We start from the raw sequence: 23,620 nt of genomic DNA, 5'->3' as shown, positions 1-23,620 counted from the left end.
TTGGCTCATCATTAAAGCATTTGAACTTGGCATAATTTTTACAGACACTTTTAACTGGCATCCCTGAGTCATTTCAGTGAAATCATGGCTGATGGAAAAACACTGAGCCTAGTTAGATATGTGTGCACATATGATGTGCAGTCTATTTGTGCAAATAGATCAAGGTCTCTTAGATCTTTTCTTGAAATATATTCTGTTGCTGTTTAATGTTTTTGCTGTGGCTTGTGCTTTATTTATAAATTAATAGTGGGATTTACAAAATGGAAGATACTCACAGCAGCAGAGCCCGGTTATAGTTGCTTTCACTTCCCTTCTCTCCACTTTTGCATGGAAAATGTCCTAAACAGAAATCATAACTCTGGGGTCTGCATAGAAGACAGGGCTGGGAACCACGTTCAGGAAGCAAATGTGTGTGTGACCGTGTGTGTGAGCTATGGAAAGGTTTGTGGTGCGTGTTCATCAGCAACCAGTTGGTGCAAGAAGGTGGTTATAGTGCTCTCATACAGTCATCATGCAGCCACTTGCAGCTGTGTGTCACTTTCAGGTACTGAAATATGTGTGTGAGAAGAAAATCCATTTAAAAAATGGCCACAGTTAAAATTAGAGTTGCTTCCCCCCCGCCCCTCTTATATTGCTTTATGCATGCTTGCTCCAGAAGAGAGAGATGGAAACAAAATTCCCTGGTGTGTTTCCAATAATAATGTACAAGTAAACTTTTCTTGCAGTTTTTGTATGCGTATTTGAGGCCAGGTTAAATATCTGTTGAAGCTAATGTCAGGTCCTTGTTTTTTTATAGCTAGTGTTTTTAGAAGGCACAAAAGGTAGTTTAGTCGCTATTAAATCCATTTTAAGACAACTGTTAATAACATTTTCTGTTTGATTTGGTTTCTAGGTATTGTCTTAGTGGCCATAAATCCTTATGAACAACTGCCTATCTATGGCGAAGATATCATCAATGCCTACAGTGGCCAAAATATGGGGGATATGGATCCGCATATCTTCGCAGTGGCTGAAGAAGCATATAAACAGATGGCCAGGTTAGTAGAACACAAGTCTTGGGTTTGTACCTTTTCTAAAAAATTTAAGATTAAAAGTTTCTGACCAGCTGACATTTTGTTTACAACTTGTGAAATCTTTTACAATCTGTCTGTTATTCAGTGTTTCAGTAATTTTGACGAGAGGATAGGATGCCTGCAAACAGTAAAATATAGTGAACACCATAAAGACTATGTCTGCAGACAGGTGACAGTAGGGACCTCACTGATTTCTTCAAAATTTAAGTCCAAAATTAGTCGAGTGCTTTATAGGATTATGTGTTTTTAATTTGATTAGCAAAATATGGAGGTACTTTCCAATCATCACAGCTTTTTAAAGGAAAAAATGCCAGATTAACTGTGTTAAATTTGTATTAAGTATTGGCAAAAGAAAGCAATTACATAGCTTGTAAATGCCCCTACTATTGTAGTCTCCTAGTGATGCCAGTAAGGAAACAGTGATGGGATTTGCCTTTGCCTTTGATCCCCTCTAATTATGAGGGACGAAGGACAGGTTGCCTAGGGATTGCCTGAAAACAGGACAGGTATCTATGATTACAGTCCTCTAAGGACATTGTGAGGACTGCATAGGAAATAATTATTTTTTTTCTTAGCATTGTATGAAAGTGAACTCATCGCCCAAGCAGGGTGCTTCTAAGAACTGTTCTTCCCCTTCAGTCCAAGAACATGCCAGCTGAACCATTTTCCATTTTATTCCTGGGATTAGCCTTTTGGGTTGCCATATGATCTTTGGTTGACAGAATGGTTTCTAATAGCCTCACTGTTCAGTTCGAAGTTGCTGATGGACTTTTCTTTGTTGGCAGTACCCCTTGATCCAGTAAGTCAAGGAAAAGGCTCCCTGATCTCTGAAGTAATTGTGAAGGTCCTCAAACTGTACTGCAGGAGAGGGAGGCAAAAGGAAGATGGATTGAATAGAAAAAGTATTCATCTTTAAAATTAGCTATCTGTTCATTTAAGAATTCATATGAGAGTAAAAGGAATGAATAAAATACTCCATACCCGCATAGGGCATTTCAAAAGAACGTTGCAATATTTCCTAAATTAGGGCAGTTGCAAAACAGCTGCTGTTTAAAAAATATTCTACACCTGCATTCTTGTATGGCAGATGTTGAATATTTCCCTTAGCTGCCTTCTGCCAAGGTAAAAGACCTACAGTTTGGTATGAGATTATAAAGGTAAAACAATATATCATGAGAGTAATATCTGCATTGTGGCTCCTCAATTTAGGTCACAGTTATTTTACAGGTACTATTAATCAAGTCCTCCTAACTACTCTGAAATAGGAATTTATTGGTCCAATTTTACACCTGAGGCACAGCAACCTGTTGTTCTATGAGGAATGTAATTCAGATCCCCAGAAACTCCTAGCCAAGAGGAGGTTGGAGAGGGACCTTGGTGCACAGGCTGCCTTGGCTGCTGTTTGGAAGAGGCTGATCTCTTCCCTGCACTGAAATTCCCCCACGCTGGATTGCCTGGGTTTTGTTAACTTGCTAATAGCTGATGTGTCGGGGGCGCTTGCTGTGGCTACAGCTGTGTTCACTCCTCTTTCCTCCTGGGACGGCAGAGGAGCGCTCGGAGGGCTGTGATTCTGACTGAAGTTTCTGCTGTGGTTTTCCCTTTTTGCATTAATTGCTACCTCTGCAACTCCAGGTGCTCCCTCCAGCAATTCTGCTTTCCTGAATAGTTGCAAATAAGACGTGATAAAAGTTTATTTTTAAATGATGAGAAATTAATAAAGCATAGAAATGATCTCAAATAATCCCTTAACCTTAATAAAATATTCTCTTGTGTGTTGACAATGTTATAAAGGATTTGTTATTATTTTATGAATAGATGACTGCATTTCCTAAGTGCAGAATGAAATCTGAGCACACAATTCCTCAACACTGAAGTAACAATTTCATTATTCATGTATATTCCTAATGCTTATTTCCTTTTCTCCCTGTCTCTGTTTTGCGAGTGTTTGTTTTTAGTTTTTTTTCTGTCATTCAGGCTTCCTGAGTCTGCTTATGGGGCCATGTCTTCCATTGCTGTTCCCAACTCCTTAGCCATTTTTTCTTCCGTTTAACATCAGTGATACTTTCTACATTTGAGATTCACCTTTTACTCTTGAGCAATAAAGTTAAAAGAAAAAGAATGCACAGGCATATAGTTAAATAGTTGGGTATTTAAAAGTGAAAATCAGATTATGTCTGAGACGATTTCATTAAAGCTTTGGTAATTGTATTAAATATTCATATAGTAGCTATACTTATAGCAATAATCTACTTATGTGAACATACTTGGTAAGATTTATTTTTCTATTGTCTCAAATCTTTCCTAACTCCATGTTTAAGTGATAACTGAACTAAACAGTCATGAGCTTGCCTATCTGTAAAGCTTTGTTAGGCACCTGTAAGTACTTCTTATGTCTTCTTGATATTTTGTACTGTAATGATTTAGAATTTGTTCTTACCAGCTTCAACACTGCCCCTGCTGTAAGTGAGAGGCTTCCTCCTGGTATTTAGTCATTTTCCTTTTCTCTTTCCCTTTCTCCTCTAGTTTCTCTGTACAGACTGAAAGCTGAATCTTCCCCACCTTTCCTTTGCTATACTCCAAAAAAGCACCAGTAATCAATGAACTAATTTTACAGTTGCACTTAGATTGTATTAGATTTTGGATTGTATACCCAAAATCCTTATAGAGAGAGAGTTACTTTGATTGGGATGGGTTGCATGATTCTCCAGAGTGGGTGCCAAAAGGTTTCAGGGCATCTCCCTTCCTCCCATGCAGGCAGGGAGGTGATTCATGAGAGGTGTGACACCACGGAGGAAGTGGGAGCTCCCTGGTGGGATCCTCCCCTTGGAAGAAGACAAGTGGTACAGAGCTCCCCTTCTGCCGCTGAGGTTTCATGCCTCGTATTTTGGGGGCTGCTGTGGCTCTGTAAAAACAGCTTTAGCACAGCTATGCTTCTGGAAAGGGCTGGGACCTCTCTTCAGACTTATCTTCTCACAGATACACAATCTGCTAGATTTAGGGGAGAGGAAAGCGATCACTGTTCTTGCTTGTGAGCAGATCCCACTCTCTGAAGGAGGGCGGTGAGAAATGTGTGAACAAAACACATCTCAGAATCCACCAGAGCCCAGTCTCTGGTCAGTTTAAAATACAATGTGGTGACACTGAGGATTCTTTGAGACTGTTTAAGACTCCGTGTAAGTAGTTCTTACTGCCAAACATGTGAGTTTATATGAGACTGGGTGGACTTGCCTTTATTGTGAATCTCTTGTTTCAGTTTCTATTCATTCATTTTGGATTGTATGTAGTCAGGGTGTGGGTACGTGGAGGTATTTTTCATAAATAATTCGATTAATTTGAACAAGCTTATAAGCAGACTTAGAACTTCTTTAATACTGTTGGGAAGCTGGTAATTCTAACTCATACATGGGACCACTTTTGCTATATGGTGAGAATATATTGCAGTATTTAAGATAACCTATTTTTTAAATCAATATTTCAGTGGTCTGTTTTTTTTCATTTTTACCGTGGTTGATGACAGATGCAGCCAGCCAGTGCTTTTCAGCTTAGTAAACTAACTTGGCCATTGCCTTCTATTAATGAGTAAAATTGTCTGGCAAAATGCAAGTTGAAAATAATGTCTGGAAACAGATTACATTCTGATGAAGTCCTTATAAAACTCAGCAAATTCCAGAATGGAAAGCCATGCTCAAGTCAGTCTCCAAAATTTAGCTTTTTCTGTTTGGACAAAACATGATTTATTCCACATTAATGTGTATCTTTTTAATTAAATTATTTTTAATAAGCAGGTGGTGCCTGTCTGTTGAGATTTGTGACATGTTTCTCTTGGCTCTCAACTGTATAAAGATTTTGTATATCACCTTTTTTAAAAAAAGGAAAGTTGGTGAGCTGTGAGTAGGTGTTTTGAAAGCACCTTGACTGACAGTCTCCAGTCATCACAAGCCTCCCGAGATGATGTCCTCATATAAAAATGCACATTTGATCAGCAACTTCTTTGCCTCCAAGCGCTTCATAAATGCATAAGCTGTTCTCCCCTGCCAAAAGTTGAGAGAGGGATGATTAACTACTTGTCATGCATCTCTATTTATGTGTGAAATGGGAGCCTGCTGTGGTGGACCTTGTTCAAACATACAGCAGCCGCCTTTGACATATGGCTTTTCAGATCTTGCAGACAGGTAGCTCTTTTGGGGATTCTGTTTTTAAAATTGGAGTGGAAAGGGAAATCATCCTTTCTGGAGAAAGCAGATTTTGTGAATAAGGAAGAAACCCTCCAGCTTTTGTGTGCCTTTTCTATAGTTTTATAAGTACAAGAGACCAGATATGAGAATCAAGTTGACGTAACATCAAGATCCTGCTTGTTTGAGCAGTGGTTATTTTTTGGCAGCAGAAGGGTTAAGCCTGGTCTTAATGGAAAGCTAGAGTTCATGCAAGGTGTCCTGGTGGTAGCTAAGCAATAAGCTTTAGTAAACTGTTGCAGGAGTGACCTCTGGCTAATCCCTAGATAAACCAGTTTGGTAGTGCTGGCTCATCTCTGTGCTCCCCTCGAGTGTAATCTGTCATGATTTTGCGGCATGTGCTGACCTCAGTTTTCTCCATTTGTATGTGTCGAGAGAAGTGACAGTGAATTCATTATCTTTTCAGCTTTTGGCATTTTTACAGTCAAGATCTGTGTTTCTTGGATACAATTAAAATGGCAATTGTTGTGATTTGTTCATTTTAAAAAAATACATCTGCTGGTTTTGAGAGTATTCCAGTGTTTACAGTGAACAGTTGTTGGACAGAGCCGTAGGATGTTTAAGAATGTGAGGTCTTTTGGAGTAGTTGAGTTTGTAACTGAACCCACCTCAGGTGAATTCGGTTATAAAACTTATATTTCATCTTTGTGTGGCACTTTGAGCAGATCTCAGGGTTATTCACAGAGAACAGTATCATTATTCCATCTTCCATCTTGGAAGTCCCTCTTCAGTGTCTAATTATTTGATCGTATCACCTTGATGTAGTAAGTGTACGAGTAGGCTATGTGATTGATAGAGTTGCAGTTTAGTTTTATGGTGATATTCTCCTCAGGATTTTCCCTGTATGAAAATGAACCCGATACGCATGGAGTCATGCAAAATCTAAGGGAACTCTGTGCCAGGTAACATCCATTGCATAATAATGTCTGCATTTACAGAAGGCTTCTGGCTTTCCAAAGACCTTACAAGCATTCACGAAAGTCTCTCTTGTAATGCCAGTCTAAATATTCTCGTTTTTATAAGACAAAAAACTGAGGCAGAGATGATGCTGTGGCCATTTCTGTGCTACCTTAGAGTTATTCTTGGCTTTTAGCTTCCAGCCCCAGGTCTCTGATGTGTTCTCCAGTAGCAAAAGAAGATGTCGTTGAGAGATGTTGTTATGACAGAAAGTTTAAACAATATTTAAACAAGAAATGTACTTAGAAATGCAGTAAAAGGACATAGTTTCATGCCTATTAAATGAATGATTTTAGAAAAAAAATTACCGATTAGTCAGGACCAATTGCTATGACTCAGGTTGCAGTTGAATATGAATTGTTAACACATAGCTTCTGTAAAGACCAGGGTGTTTCAAGTCACAGCATGTTAGATCCAGATAGTCAAAGTAAGTTGAGGAGTACACAGTATGCAGATGGATATACTGGGAAATGAAGCTGCTTTGTTCTTTGGAAGAAATGAAACTGGTTTCTAGGGCATAGGCTCCAAGAAAAGTGTGTGCATGTATATGTGTATATATATATAAATTTTGTATCGCATTGCCAGAGAATGCTTCAAAACCCTTCAATCTCTAATAAAAATTCTCAGTGCTTACCTAGCATTTTGAGTAATCTGGATGTTTTATTAGATGTAGCTTGTTGATCCAGGCAACGGCCCTTGGAGGCAGATGGGGTGCTTGCTGTGCCAGGCCCAAGTGTGGGATGAGCTGGTCCGAGCGAGTCCTCGGTTTCCTCGCTGTGCCCGAGGGATGGAGGGGCTCCGGGTGATGGAGGAGTTGGGCCCAAGTGTGGGGAGGGCAGCTCTCAGCACAGACAGGAGGACTGGAAGAAGGAAACTATTTCAAAATGAGAGAAAAGGGAGTATAGGTGGAAGTAGAGCGTTGGCCCAGCAATAATCAGTGGTGACGGGATGTGGGAGACGTCTCTGGAGCAGGGTGGTCTCCAAGGGGAAGGGCATAGCAGGCTACGGAAGGAGAGTGGAAAGATGTTTGCTGCATGTCAACGCAGGCAGCAGTTGGAAAGTGAGCAGACAAGACCAGAGTGCCTTTTTATACCAAGGAGGCCAGAGAGCCAAATCCAGAAGCCAGGGGATAATGGAAATTATTTAGAGCTGCGAAAAATTGTGTGATTAAAATAGTTTCTTCAGAAGGTTAGGTTAATGAAGGGCAAAATTCTGCCTCCTGCATTCGGTGTGATCCATCAAGGGAAGGCTCACCCAACCTGGAATCAGCACCTCTCCCAGTCTGGTGCTTTCTCCTTTGGTCTGAGGGCGAGAGCAAAATCACTTAGTGAATTCTTTTTTTTATTTACTGAACAGTAAACTTTAAAAGCAAACCCTGGGCTTGTAGAGTTGCCAGCTTTCATAATGGCTTCTAACAGGTGCTGCACATCCTGGGCTGCATTTCAAAGGCCTGTGCACTGCGCAGATGCTGCTGAACATGTCCGGCCTTGTTTGCAGTCCCAGAACACTGTTCTTGGGCAAAGGCGAAGCTGAATGTGCTGCACTGAGTTGCAGTAAGCCTTCCTAAGCGGGTGGATTTTATTGCAAACTTTTGTCTCGTGTTCTGTGCAAAAAGCAATGCTGGTCTTTCAGAAAATCAAGTAACTATAGCAGTAGAGACAACACCCCAAACCAGAACAGGGCTGAGCGTGGGACCCAGCAGGCTGTGGGACCCAGGGTGGGCAGGAGCTCCGTGCGGCTGCGCAGGTCAGAGGGGTGCAAGTGTCTCTTAACACAGACCCGGGTGCAGGTACTGTACCTGTGAATAAAAGTTTGGAGAACAGCTTTTGGGAGAAGAGCAGCCTGGAAAGGGCTTCAGACTGCGAGGAAAAGAACTCTGCCTGCCTGGAGTGTTATTCATAATCCACCTGAATAAGTAGAGCTGCATTAAAATCTAGCTATAGTAGAAAATATGGATATACTCTGGTTTCAAGTTCGCAGTCACTGATGTTTTTAGGAAATGCTAAGTCAGACCTACTTCGTGAGACTTCAGAAATGATGTGCAAAACCTTATTACATCTTGTGTCTCTTGGTTTTACACTTCTCTCTTTGATATCTCTCCCATGCTTTACTCTTCTTCCCTACATTTGTTTACTGTAAATCTTCTGTTGAAAAATCCCCATTCCTTTGATGAAGGTAGTTCCTTTAGCCATCCCTGCCTGGCCCGTTGGGAATGGTATATTCTTTCCTAGACAACTTAAGTTAAACAAGCAGTTTTCTGTGAAGGTCACAAAATGTTGAATATGAGAGATCTTAATTTCATATTGATATCTGATGAAAGCTGATGGATTTCTCAAGAATGGAGCTAAAAATCTTTTCTATGGGAAACTATTTCAAAGAGAACTTTTGATTTAACATAGGCCAGAAAGCAGTCAGTGAAATACTTCCCATCAGGACTTCTGAGTTGCTCATGTCAATAAAATCAGTCCTATAGATGTGTTAAGTATCCATAGATTGTTTCTCCTGTTAAACTAGTTGTCAGTCTAAAATACTGCGATTTTTATCGGTTAAAATTTGAAGATTAGTTAAATACTAAGTAAATAGTAAAAATATTAAATCCAAGAGGGATTACACTGAGTTGCTGGGGGCATGCCTATGAGTTAGCTTGGTGATCTAAGATTACGTGGAAAAATATCAAATGGTAAAGAAAGCCATAACTCTGTTAGTCTTTCATAGTACTAGGAAGCTTCAAAGTGCTTTCATTTCTGCTTCATTTAAGGTGTGTGGAAACAGTATAATATTAGATCTATTTCTATATTCTCCTAACATTAATAACTGCCTATAGCTCTGCAAAATATTTGGGAAAACTGACGAAACATATGTAATGATACTTAGGTCTTAGACACTGCTTTTATTTTATAGTGCATTGCAAAAACATGCTCATATGAACCAAAAAAAATTGATATTACTTTCTGTGCTCCTGTGTTTGCTATGGGAGCCTCACAGGAGAAAAGTGCTCTCCGGTAGGTTGATTTGTTAAGTTATCCTGTTGATACAGATATAAAGATGTGTGAATGTTCTGACTCTGGATACCCCAGGCCATTTTGGTCACATCTGGTCACAGATACACTACTGGGCTGTTGAAAGGTTCATTTCAGAACACGGGATGCTTTCATGGTTCAGAATTCTCTTTGCCTTGCTGGTGCCATTTACTCGGGTCGGCTGCAAACACCACACTGAAATTCCATCCACCAATGTGGAGCGTGGGGGGAACCACTCAAGCTCCGTTTGTGTCCGTCCCTGTTTGATGCTAGGGGGCTCAGTGTGGCTGCAGCTAATGGAAATACAGCAAGATGTCAAATATGCTGCCATTTCAGAACGGCTCCTACCTGAGTTTTCATTAATGTCATAGCTTTTTAAAAGTTACTCTCTTGGATTGTTTTCTGTGCTGCTGCAGCTCCGCTGTAGAATGACATAACATTGAGAAAGCAAATTTAAGTTCTTCCTCTGTCTCTGATGAACATGACATGCATTATTGTTAATGGTAGCTACCTATGTATGTTAAAAACAGAATCTATCCCAAGTGTTGCCCGAGTCACACGTTCCTCCCTTGAGATTTTGTGTCAAGTTAGTTTTTAATGTTCTTTGATCATTCAAAATCCACTGTTTTGAAAATGCAAAGCAATTAAAAGCCCTAAGTTTACTTCATTACCACAGAACTGCAGTAAAGGAGCCACAGTGAGATAATGTAGGCCAGGCTGTCATTAAGTAAAAAGGTTAAGTAAAAGCTGTTTATTATGATCTTGGCCTTGTACTGAAGCAGTATGAGGTCTGGGTTGAAGGATCCGGCCTTTAGCAGTGATTTATGCTGTTTTTGTTTAAGGGAGAATTGAAACTGCCGTATGCTGTGGGGATGGTGCCCTTAGTCATAACCTAAAGGTGTTATTCTAAATGAAAACAAGAAACAGTTGCAAATTCCTTAAAAAAATGGCAGTAGATTTAATTAAACCTTTCAGCACTAGAGTAACCATCCTGACAAGAAGCTTCCTGAAAAAGAAGAGCACCTCTGCACTGTCCCTGAGGTTAACAAACATAGATTATTCAGGATCAAAGGCAGAGTAAAGTCTACTGCTCTTCTCATCAAGATCACTGTGTTATTTAGTCTGTGTTTTGTGCCAAGGAGGTTTCCCTCTGAGTCCATGTGTCAATCTCATCCATGCTGTGTGACACTGAGGCTGCTAAACTTTCAAGTAGTTCATCACAGGCAAAGATTAAAAAGTCCATAACAAAATGTTTTAAATTCATGTTTTTGTAAGATACTGCCAGGTGGTGATGCTGGTAGCTTTGGTAAGTATGGGTTGGTATGAACATGGATATTGATGTCAATACTGCTATATTCTCTCTCTTTGTTTTCCCGGGCCATTATGTATATGTGTGTGTGTGTACGTGCACTTACGTGCATCTATTTGATATTGCTTTCTTTAGAGCCTTGAGTCTAACAGAACAGATGAAGCAATATATCCAGAGTTTCAGCCACAGGAAGGAACAAAGCACAACACTGTTTTCATTTTATTTTATTTTTTTTTAGTATGGCCTGATTACATGTAATTCATTTAGCATAAATAATGGTTATATTTTAGACTGATCATTGTTTATACCAAACCTTTTAAAATGCATTCTCACCACCTTGTGGATATCATTTAGTGTATTTTAGTTTTATTTTAGTTGTTATTTTCTTTCCAAATTAATGGGACACTGTTTCCTTGAGGTTTAGTGATGGAAGAAGCCCTGTGCAGCACTGTCACCGTTGCCTGGAAAGACTACCTCACCCTGCTTCTTTGTAGAATAATATCTCGCTGTCTGTTGTAGTATCTCAATGCGTGTTGGTCATCTGCCAGGTCTTTTCAAGCGTTGTGACTGTAATGGCTCATCCTTTGCTGCTTTTGTGTTCTGGATGTTAGCTCTACTCTCTGCTTCTCCAAATGTCAAGCGGGATCTTGGACATCATGCTGTGTTCCTCTCTCTCTCTGCCAAGAAGACAGAAAGAATAACGTGCTAGAGAATGGTGCTGCAGTGTGTTAAAGCAAAACAATGGACTAATGTACTTGTAAAGACAAGAGTCATTCTGAGCGTGAATTGAGCTCTGGGGGACAGTGCAGGAGGGCTCTGAGCGCGGACACTGAGAGAGGCCTTTGTGTCTCCTGGCTGTCGTAGCTTTTGCCAGCACAAATATTCATTGCAGAAGAGATGGCAGCAACTTTTTCAGCCCACACACAGTCTCGTTGTGCCAGCCAAGTCTTCTCTAGGCAATTTTATAGAAGGTATATAAACAGAAATCTGATAATGGATCCCTTGTTACCAACTATGAACGAGTGGACAGGAGAAGAGTAAATCTTCCTATCTTATGACACTGGGGAGGGAAAATGACCAAGCTCCAGGCATAACTTGCAACAGTATTCTTAAGAGAAATCATTTGCTTCTCATTTTTTCATTACTGTCCTTGAGAATATGGTGCTCCCTTCTCTGTAGCACTCTGCAGAGACTCAGTTTCTTACTGTTTCTAAATTCTTGAGAAGGTGGCTGCCCACATGGCAGACAAAAATAGTGTGTGGTTTGCATGTTCATGCACATGTGCTGGATGATCTTGCATCTGACTTGGTTTGAGCTAATACCATTTGGTTTCTGCTAATTTTCTCATCTTCTTTTAAAAGTGTAATGTCATTGTGAAAGGAGGGAAGAGTCATGCACGTTATTTAGTATTGCATTTATCAGTGCGTGACTGAATTGAAATGTTAAAGGCCTCATGGAAACTTTGAAGCAGATTTTATTACCAAGTCTGTCATGTTATCAGGTACCTCCATTGGAGCTCTGTTAGATGAGTAAAGGGAGAGATGGGCAGTGATTGACAATTTGGTATAGGAAAGCTTGGGTGGGCAGCAAGACAGGTGTGTGTGTCTGAATTGTTTTTCTCAAATGAAACCCTTATTTTGTATAAAGATAATAATGGATCACTCTGTCTCTTCAGAAACAGGAGGGTGGGAGGATTACTGAAACTTGTTTGGTTCACTGAGTATTTAGTGCGTTTTAACCAGCTTTCTGCTAAAAACAGTAACATGAAGAATCTATTTCAAAATTGTTTCAGAAGACACTGTAAAAGTCACTCACTTTTGGAAGGTTCCCTGGAATAGCAATAATAAACACTGTACATTAAATTCTATTCTTGTCTGTATATGCTCCTTCACGCTTTGTAGCTGGAAGAGTGGGCGGAAGCCGTGTGATATTCCATCAGCTTTTGGAGACCGTCCTTTAGGGATGTGATAATAAGAGCAAGACGCTTATTTGATGTGCCGATCCTGGCAGCAGTTAGCAGCCTGCTGGCAGATTTAGAGTCTTTAGTATCGAGGCTGTGTTACTTTGCTGTGTGAAAGCCCTCTGCACTTTGGGAACTAGGCTAAAAATAAGATAAATCACCAGAGGACATATTTCATAGGGCTTGAGCTTCATGAGTCTTCATATATTTCATGATATTTGATACATGCAACAAAGCTGGTGATCCAGAAATGAAAAGCTGGTCATGTCATTGCCAGTGTTTTGTGTTAGGCAGATCTTGCAATCAGACTGTAAGTTTAATATTTTACAATGCTGAGTTTTTTGTTTGTTTGTTTCCTATATAAAAGAGCAACAGAGGAATAAAAGCTGCCTGTCCTGTGAAGAAATAGTCCTCTGCTTGTGACTCATTGCAGGGACTGCCTGTATGGGAGGAAAACAGTCCTTTGCCAGTTATTGCGTTTGAGCCTAAATGTCAAGCTTTGGGCTGGACTTCTTTCATGTCATTCCACTTGTATTTCCAACCTGAGCATCACTATAACTCATGCCACCTCCTGCTATGCAGAGCTACACGTTTTCCCTCGTGCATGTGAATCTGCCGCAGATCAACGTCTGCGAGGAGTGAATGAGGAATGAGGGAAGGGTTATGCTCCAGCTGCAGATTCTTCATCTTTACTGCAGGCTGTCACACAGAGCTCTGCCCTCACTCAGGAGGATGTGATAGAGGCTTGATTGCCTTTATAAAGGAGATATTTTAAGAGGTTTAAGAGGAAATTCATTTTCCTGGGAACAAGGACAGCATTTCTGGCAGTGCAAGTGGACTATATGTTACCTAGTATCAAGCTGAATAGTGTTGCTTTCCTACAGCTTTCTTCCTACTGAGACTGACAGCTTGATGCATGTGAATGTGTGAGCTGTGCTGTAGTCATTCACACCTACCCATATGTGTGAACTGGAAGTTGAGAACACAAATTGAGGTTGCTTTGATCTTCTTAACACTTTCCTACTAAATTTAAGGCAACATCCAGCCGTTTTAATTAATTTTCTATGCCAAAAAGTGGAAAACTAGCTTTAATCAATGGCTTCATTTGGTTAAATGCATGATACCTTGCCTCTCCCAGAGATATGTGATATAACCAGTGGCTGCCTTTAGCTTTGATCCTACATCTTTGTGCAATATGGAACAGATGCTGAAGTTAGGTGCTTTTCTTGAGGCTTGGGGAAATTTTAGAAGATAGCCTCCATTTTGAGAGTAACAATGTGATCTGTCATTTAGCTTCATAATTTCATCATCATCCTCTTTGAAAGTTTCACTAATAGAATGCCAAATCTCCTGGAAGTCCTTTAGGCTCTAGAAATCCCCCAAAGCTTTTAATGCATATCTCTTCATCCAGTCTCGGCTGCATAGCATTTACTGGTGGCTCAGTAGGCATTTGGAGGCTGTGCAGACTGTATATATGTGCCTGAACATGTACATCCCTTGGCTTTCATTCAGAATTATTGAACAATAAATGCAGCCTGGTTTGGGACATGACACACTTTTTATGTTTTAGTCCCAGCTCTGTAAATCTTCTTATTTTTTTCATTTTTTCAATGTTTAAGATAGACTAAAACTTGCCCAACTCATAGAAGTATTTTGAAATATCATTCATTTAACTTTTTTGTTGCTTTGAAACTATAAAATACTTAAAATACGTATGTTTTTTACTTCAAAAGAGGATACATAAATGCTGCTTTCCATTGTTCTTACTTTGTAGTCTGTTTACTAGTTGTATGTCTGGGGATTATGGATAGGACTCTGGGAGGAGAGGAAAATATTGTGATCTCAAAAGGAGATTTTCCTTTTTAAGTGAATATAAGTTCATTTACAACAAAAGGATCCTCTCTGAATAGTACTGCTTGAATTTTTCAGATTTAAGAGCAATTCTGGCAAAAGCAGATGATTAGATCAGAAGGATGAAAGTTTGCTGTTGCTGACTCTGCTGTTGATTTCCCTATCTGTAAGATGACATTAATGGTCTTTACTAATGAGCACTGATAACTTAGTGGAGCACTATACCAAAGATGCTGGCTAGAAGTAGCTACAGAAGTATGTAGTGTTATAGTGCTAACAGGTAATTTAATTTAATGTAGGCAGGTTCTTTAGAGCAAACTTAATGACTAGTTGAACTGCGATGGCAGATCAATTCTGCCATGGTCACAGGGAGTCCAATTAGCTGTTCAGGAAGCTTGATCACTAACAGCCTGGTTTCAACCATGTGCATTTGTTACCTGTATTGCTAACATTTATGATAGAAGGGTTACTGCCAAGTTGGGGACACACGGAATAAGTCTTCCTCAGAGAGCAGCTGGTCATTAACAGGTCTCTGTGTTTCAGAGATGAGCGGAATCAGTCAATCATTGTAAGTGGAGAATCTGGAGCAGGAAAGACGGTCTCTGCCAAGTATGCCATGAGATACTTCGCCACAGTCAGTGGGTCTGCCAGTGAAGCCAATGTTGAGGAGAAAGTCTTGGCTTCCAACCCCATAATGGAGGTAAGAGAGCTAGTGCATTAACTTGTTAATCAAACTTAATTTGCAATTACTATTCTGGAACCAGCACAAGCATTCAATAAAGAGAATAATCCTTAAATTTTAAGCTCTAGACTTAATATGATTTTAAAACTTTATTGTTTTCATCGACTATCCAAGAAGTCCTTTGCGCATTGCATTGTGTAGAATTTGATGAAAGTTTGAGAGAAGAGATGAGGTAATATTTTTAGAGCTGTTAATGTATTTCACATAGTAAAGTAATTCTTATATGAATGCTACTTTAAATCTATTCAGCCTTGTAACTCTGGTAGTTCCAAGACTGTTGACAGAGTAAATGTGCAGAAAAATGTTTTTGTGTGTAACGTTCAAAACAGAATTAAAACAGGATTCTATATTGCCTGAAACCACCTTACGCAATGCAGGGTGAGTAGATTATATTTTGCGGGGAAGAGAGATGTTGAGTAAAGCAAATGTTCAGTTTTAGGAAATGTGATTGGGGAAGATAGATTGGGGAAGCAGAGTTGTACAGGCTGCACACAACTTGCTTCAGAGGGGGAAAAAAAAAAAAAGGACAGCAGACGTAACTTTGCAATAATTATTTAGAATGTAATGTTACAATTCCAGAGAGACCTTTGTGTAACTTACTGTAATCAAGGCCCAGAGCCGTTGACCTGACTGAGATAACCATGTACAGCTCCCTGTTGCTTCAGGATCCCTTTTTCTCCAGGAAGCTGTGGAGACATTTTAATTCAGATCTCATGGCCAAGCCCAAAGCACTTCTCAAGCTCATCTGAATTGCTTTGTTAGCTATGGTTCGTGTTCTTGCCTACATATGCACATTCAAGTTGCAGCTGAAATTGAGGAACTATATTGAAAAATGATTTGCCACAGAGAAGCAGTCTTGGGGGAACTCCTTTTGAGAAATAGCTCAGTTCTGTAAAGGTGCACATAGTGCTTATTCTAAACAAAATGCTCAGGACAATTAATGTCTTGGTAGATGTTTTGCATCTGTATGCAATGGTATGCAATAGTGTCCAATTTTCCTTCTGCAAATACAGGAACAGTCAAAGTCTTAAAGCATGTATTTATATACTACCTCATGTATTTAATTTTTTATCACGCTGTATAGCTATACAAATTGTAAAGCTTATTATATTTACTCTGGTAAGCAATCCTTACAATGCCTTAAACTTTTTTTTTTTTTTTTTTTTTTTAAATACATGCAAGCTTACTACTTTGGAATAGGCCCTTTCAAAGTAATAATTGATTTCTTTCTTTCTTATAATATTACATTGCTACCTGCAAGAAAATGTATCACAGTACCAATAGCTTTCACACATCTGAATGCAAATTGAATATGTTCCCTATGAAAGAATTCCATATTCTTAGAACTGCAAAGATGCAATTTGTGCTTACAAGCTTTATAGCAACTGCTCACCTGATAACCACTTTGACATCTGCTTGGCCAGGTATATGTGCTATTACTGTAATGGAGTGCTCAGAAAATCTAATTCCAGCTTACTACACAGTACCTTGCTAGTGCTCACTGAGTTCCCCGGACTTTTGCATATCCAAAACACTGATATTTCAGCATTGCTATTTGGCCTCACTTGTTTTTCTCAAACTTCATTTCAGAACAGAGTCCCTATAGGATGGGTACTCAAACAAGAAAAACAAAACATAGCTGCAGCTCAGCATTTTTTGGTTCTGGTACACTTTAGAGCTAGATATTTAATAATTTACATGCACTGGCATATTAGAAAGGGCAGGGTGCTGTCTGAATTACTTGGAATGGCATTCTTTTTGAATCTTTAGGATTTTTTGGAAGCTGAACTGCAATGCAATGACTAATGTATAAGCCTCTTTAGGAAGAGAAAATGCTTTCCTTTGAAGTTCAGTGTGTTGTAATTTGCTTTTCTCAAGGTTTACTTGTTTCTAGTCTGCTGTCCATGGTGGTGGGACCTCTAAAAGCAGTGAGGTGCTTTAAGTTGCAAGGAGTCCAGGTCATCCTCAAGCAGGAGCCATCATTTACCCTTGGCCTCTCAGGACTATATACTTGATTGTTTTGAAAACAGGAAAAAATGAATATTATTTAGTGCTTATGAGCCATGTAGATGAATAGGCAAGTATTACCATTTCTAGAAGTTATTTAACCACTACATGATTCTTTTTTCTCAGTCTATTGGAAATGCCAAAACCACAAGGAATGACAACAGTAGTCGCTTTGGGAAATACATTGAAATTGGTTTTGATAAGAGATACCGAATTATTGGTGCTAACATGAGAACTTACCTCTTGGAAAAATCAAGAGTGGTATTTCAGGTAATACTGGCACAATCTTCCTACTGTATATTTTTGTGCAACTATGCTGAAAGACTTACTGCCTGGCGGTACTAAGTATCTCTCCTGAGATTGTGATAATGTATTATTTGTGGTATTGTTCGTGTGGGGAGTGGAGGGAAGAAGGAAAAACAAGTCGGAATTATTCATGGTTGTAAAAATCTCTATAAAAAGGCTGTGCATTTAAACATGAAATAACTTTGGCGCAATACTGATAAGAGTTGTGCATACCATAGTGTTATAGAATAGGGCTTCACATCGACCAGAAAGGAGCTCTCTGTTGTGGTTTCTAAAGCTGCTGTCTTAGCTTCCTTTAAATCTCCTGTTAAAACCCACTGCTATCACAATAATTACAAATCACTCTTAACTGCCGTTTTTTGCATAAATAAGAATATGTGATTTCCTTGAACTTGCTTAATCAACAACATTTTGTCTCCTATGCTTCATCCCTATATTTGACTACCCTATGGTTTAGAGATTAGTAAAAATGGACTTAACCGTAGATTGGAGCGCCAACAGGTATAATAATGAGGGACACTGTATAGGGCTGTTACAGAGATATTTTTTGTGTATTATTCAACTGAAAGAGCCTTGCTTGTTTTTAAATTATGACACTTAAGAGTATTTAAATTCAGACTTACAGTGTTAATTATGAAGCTTATCCTTTTTGTATTATGCCTGTCCTGCATTTTAAAATCCCAGTTTTGTCTTGGCAAAAAAGATATTCCCTTTTCTGGCTTACTATAAATGCTGAGGCAAATGATTAGTTATTTTTGGAAACTGAAAAGCTTTTAAATATGATCATTTCATCCAACTATAGAATCCAGATCTATATTTAATAGTAGTCACAATTCTGAAAAGCAAAATTGTGCATTTTTTTAATTAGTCTGCATGCCTCTTGCCATTGAAAATGGATTAAATTGATCAAGAAGGAAATGGATGTTTCTGGTACATCTTACATTGTAAAATGCAATCAATTCATTTCTTTTTAAAGGCAGAAGAGGAGAGAAATTACCACATCTTCTACCAGCTCTGTGCCTCTGCAGCATTACCTGAATTTAAAACTCTACGATTAGGTATAAAATTCACATTCACTGTATTGTGTAATCGGTATGTACAAAGTATTATCTCCAAGCTTTCCGAGCCATAGAACTAAAAGAAGAATTGCTGGCTTTTAAATTATAACTTTTTAACCTTCATACACTAAAATATATTGAAAATAACTAAAACAAAAGATTTCAAACATTCTGGTTTGTAAATAAACCAAAGGTAATAGATTTGATATGTCAACATGCACTACCATTACACTGTAATTGTAATCCTTAAGATTAACTGTGTACTGGATTATGGTGTCCTATTCCTGTGAAAAGGGTAGAATTCTTTTCTCTTGGTCCTCTAAAACTCTTTTTTCTGAGGCTTCAACTGTCAGAAAAATTGGACATTTCTGGTGTGAGCAACTGAAAAGTTGATAGAGTATTTTGCATCTGCACACCTTTATTTGTGCTGCTACCAATAATTATTTTACCGTCTCTGGTAGCCTGGTAATCACAAGTTGGATGAGTGATTTTTTTTATTTTTATTTTATTTTTTTTTAAATGCTGGTGTTTTGGTAAGTACTTCTCATTTTAGAGGAACTGACGCTCCAAAGCAAAGGCATTTTGATGACTTTGGGACAGGCAGTGCTCCTATCAGTTTTATTTCAATTTAATTTAATAGAAAATTCAATGCTTTTCTGTATGCCTTTAAAAGCTAATTGCTCAGTGGAAAAACTGCACAATATATGAATGCTGATTTCTGAAATACTTGTTCTGATTTTTACATATTTCCCTGCTCTTTTATACCATCTAGGCACATTTAGGATTGACGTCTGCTGACACAGGAAAGAAAGGAACTGATGTAACTGTAACTAAGGAAGTCATGTAGCAGACTCCTCTTTTAGCTTTCTTGAAACCCTGGTAGATTAGCAGAAAAAGAGGTGGTTAATGCAGCTGAAAGAATGACAACCAAACCCATAGGAAATGTTCCCTTTACCCAATATCCAGAAGAATTAAAGCTCTTGCAGTGATGCCCAGTGTTATTCCCAGAGTCATGTGGTGCTCTCAGTTCTCCAATCAGGTCTTCTCAGATGGAATTGATAATCATCCAGCTAAACTGTTGAGATCATAAATTAGAGACAAAAAGAAATCAGGTGCAAAATAGGTTAAAAAAGGGCAAATTTTAATGCAGTAATGTATAATAGATAATAGTGTCTGCCATATACTCACAAAGTATTGTTACTCTCATCTCTGCATTTACTCCTTGGCTTGCAGAATAATTATTTCCATGTGATTATTCCATAGGTGTGGAAGTGTGAAACATGGTTGGGTAGAGAATGTTCTTAAGGGTCTATCACAGTAAACAGCTTTAGGAGTAATTCTCTGCATTGTTAAATCTAGAAAAAAAAATCTTCAGAATAGGTAGGATCCTATGAGTCAGAGTTAAAAATACACTGAGATATTTCAAGCTATGGATTCTGCCACTTAATCATTATACAGGTTTACACAGATGCGCTTGCAATGAGGTGAATTTCTACATTTGTGCGTGTAAGAGATTTTTTTTTTTTTTGTATTACAGGTAATGCAAATTACTTTCACTATACGAAGCAAGGTGGAAGCCCAGTGATTGATGGTATTGATGATGCTAAGGAAATGGTAAACACCAGGCAGGCCTGCACTTTGCTAGGTAACCTGTTAAACATCATCATCACATCCCAAATTTGATGTCCTAACAAGTGTTTTCAGTGTTGTTTGTGTTGCTTTTCTTCATACTCTGCTTTGCTTAAGAAACAGGAGAATTTGAATAACTTTGGGACCAAGTTGTTGTTGCATTTGAAAGGTTTTTAAATTGCAGTTGAATTGGATATCTGGAGCAGAAGTAGGGTGCATTATATGAGCATAAATAAATGCAGGGTTCCCTCTTGTGTAATTTATACAACGGTAAGAGTCACTGAGAAAGCACTTCCAAACAGCAAATTAAATAGTTCATTTTTTTAATGGATCTTTTTGCATCTGGCTCTAAAAAGTTAATAGAAGTGGAGCCAAGAAGCACTTTCAAATTCTTTGCAAAAATGCACACTGGTGACAATTTTTTCACAAACTGCAAAATATATCTGCAGTGGTCTGGGCAGAGAGTCTAACGAATGATTATGCCCTGTTACTCCCTTCCATGATCATCGGGGCTCTCTGTGTTGCCTTCATGCTGATGCCGATCGTCTTGATCGTGGGCACATGTCGCATCAGCCGTATAGAGTGTCAAGGCCCTTCCAGACCAGCCTGTGAAGAGTTTTACAACTGTAGAAGCATTGACAGTGTGATTGCTTCTATCGGACATGCCAGGTTTGTTGTGGGATTGATAATATAGCTAAAATGTCTGTTGTGGTATGTAATTTCAGTCCATGCAAAGTGCATCTAGCTGTGTTGACAGGATCAGCTGTTTCCCTGTGGAAGGACAGGTTCATCATCATTGCTCCTTGTGCTTTTTGATCCCCGTTCTGTGCTCAGCTGAAGAGTGGTAATTCAGCACTGCTCCTCAGGGACAGTGGGAATTCTGAATTCATTTCAGGTGACTGGTGAAGAGAGAAAGGTGCAGTTCTCAACCTGAAAGATCTTATGTTTGAGACACAAATAGTGTTTAACTAGTTTACATGAGTATTTAATTGATAGCAAAGGTAACTGTTGAATTTGGAATTAATTTTCCAGCCTATTCAGTGAAATTGTTTTCAAATCACTTTTTCTGTGCCCCTGTTCACTTTCAAATGAGGGTTGTTCTTTCCTAGAGATGGTAATCTTTTAATGTTTAAATTCAATAGAGCACTAGCAAGCCAGGGCATCAGGTGTCAGAATAATATGAAAGTAGGGCTGGAAAGGGCTCAAGAGCTCAAGTGCATTCCACTGAGCCGATATAACATTAATTATACCTAACTCCTCACTGACAGTTGTCTTTAAAAGCATCCAGATGATCTGAATGTGTTTAGAAAGTGCTTTGTTGATATCCAACCTAATTTTTCTTTGCTAAAAGAGACTGTTTCTTTCTTATGGTTGTTAACAACTTAAGTTGATGCGGAGAATAAGTAATCACCATGCCATTACTAGTAATTGGATATATCAGCTTCCTTTTTTTTTTTTTTTTTTTTTTTTAGTTTCCACTGGCCTAGACTAAACTAACCCAGTACAATTCCTCTTGACATTCCTTGTTTCTCTGTTCATTTCTCTCTGTTCGTTTCTCTTTTTCCTGTTTAGTTTCTTCCTTTCAAGTAACATTACACTATTCACTGATTATTTAATTTTGTGATGGCAGACCTTTCTACCGTATAGCTTCTTTGTTAGTACTGTTTTTTCTGTGTTGGACAACTCCTCTAATTGGTTAGACCTCCCACTTTTGTTGTTTCCTTTACCTTTGTCAAGGTAATTTTTGATACCAATAAAAGTGTTTCTATACATTACCATTAAAATCCTTTTGAAGGAAAGGAGGAAAACACTCGCATGTGATGCAGCTAACTGCATATTGGTTGGAGATCGCGGGAACTGATTGTCTGAATGCTCCAGTTCAGTTTCAGTTCAAAGCAAGTGTTGGTACAAATTATTCCACTTCAGTTGACCAAGTTATCTGAGTTTGCACTGAAATGGCTGAGGATTCCCACAGGGTCTGTTAATCACATATAAGAAGTGGACTCTTTAAACTGTTCCAACCAGATTTACAATGAAACATTCGCTCGTGATTGAAATGTGTTAGTAAGTGTTTTAAAAATAAAATTATGTAGTAACAGGGGCAGTAGGCCTGAGGGTAAACAGGGGTAGTAGGCCCAAGGGTAAACTCAGGTTAAAAAGGCAGGTTAGGAGTGATAAAGTGATCAGAATCGCTTAGATTGTTGAAAGTCTTGGAGGTTACAGAGAAATGCCCTTAATTTGCTTTACATTTCCGCCAAATTTTTCTATATTTTCCTGAAAGATTATTGAAAAGAGATAGAATTATTGTGAGTTATGCATTCAGAAGGAAAACTTGGTCCTTTTTTTAGATCTTCTCCTGCAGTATTTGAGAGTTGTTGCTGTCCCTGCTTGGTAGCAAGGTCATTTCTGTCACTACCATCCAGATGTCTGTCCTCAGGGTCTGTCTAAACATGGTTTCCCTGTGAGCAGGGCCCTACCCCGGTGCCTTCACCTCCCTCTCTACTCCCTCTTGTTCTCCTCCCACTGCTTTTCAGTGCATCTTTCTCCATTCAGCTCTCTCATTCCATCAGTTTATGGAATTCCATCAGTTTATCTCAGAAAGGAAACAAAGCATGTAGGCCCACTCCCAAGTGCTGCTGTTTTGATTTTTCTTGTTTTAATTATGTTTGAGTTGTTTTAGATATTTGTAACATTTGTCTTAAGCAGTATTTTCGTATGTAGAAGGCACACAAAGTCAAACCGTAAGTGGCCTTGCCAGGTATTCCCCTGAATATCTACTGAGTGGGAGTAGGGTGAGGGTGAAGAGGGATTTGGAGATCTTCAAAACCCTCTTGAATGCCACCCTGTGCCACATGCTCCAGGTGTCCCTGCTTGAGCGGGGGATTGGACTAGATGATCTCTAGAGGTCTCTTCCAACCTCAACCATTCTGTGATTCTGTGATTTTTCTCTCTCTTTCTAATAATATTTTTCATCAGCTGCAGCTCTTGGTTCTTTATTTCTCTCAGTGAAGACTCAAAACATTTTATTAATCCTCTTTCAGGGATCAGTGATTCCTACCAGATGGGAATTTTTCGAATCCTTGCTGGTATCCTTCACCTTGGAAACGTGGAATTTGCATCTCGGGATGCTGACAGCTGCACTATTCCTGTGAGTATAACTGAGCTCAAGGGCCTGGTTTCTACTGTGACAGTTCCCTTTTCTGTTCAGTCGTAGGAGCAGGGACTTCTGGCAAAAGAAAGAGTAACAATGGGAAAACACAAGCAATGTGACTCTAATCTGGTAGCATTTTCACTGTTTTCTTTGCAGATGGATTCAGCTTCTTCCAGTTTAGATCCCTTTCATAGACTCTCCATATTATAATTGTGGCTCTCTTAATTTCTGTCCAGAATTCTAATTGGTCTGTCCTAGAAAACTCTCCGAGGCAGATTAGCTTTGAAGTGCTGGACAGGTGTGTAGATATTTATATTCCTGCATA

General features: G+C 39.0%; 1 protein-coding gene across 1 annotated transcript in view; it reads left to right on the top strand.

The window, feature by feature from the left end:
* Positions 1 to 23,620, top strand: part of MYO5A (myosin VA) — a 94,895-nt gene that overhangs the window by 25,172 nt on the left and 46,103 nt on the right. The window contains exons 4-9 of the mRNA XM_088520906.1: positions 893 to 1,037; positions 14,946 to 15,102; positions 17,278 to 17,421; positions 18,434 to 18,515; positions 20,053 to 20,160; positions 23,186 to 23,292. Of these exons, the coding sequence (XP_088377032.1) occupies positions 893 to 1,037; positions 14,946 to 15,102; positions 17,278 to 17,421; positions 18,434 to 18,515; positions 20,053 to 20,160; positions 23,186 to 23,292 (743 nt within the window). The remainder of the gene's footprint in view (positions 1 to 892; positions 1,038 to 14,945; positions 15,103 to 17,277; positions 17,422 to 18,433; positions 18,516 to 20,052; positions 20,161 to 23,185; positions 23,293 to 23,620) is intronic.

This window comes from Tinamus guttatus, unplaced genomic scaffold, assembly GCF_059628265.1.
Source record: "Tinamus guttatus ecotype Peru unplaced genomic scaffold, ASM5962826v1 Tinamus_guttatus_pri_ptg000004l, whole genome shotgun sequence".
Classification (NCBI taxonomy): domain Eukaryota; kingdom Metazoa; phylum Chordata; class Aves; order Tinamiformes; family Tinamidae; genus Tinamus; species Tinamus guttatus.
This window is presented reverse-complemented; position numbering and strand designations above follow the sequence as displayed.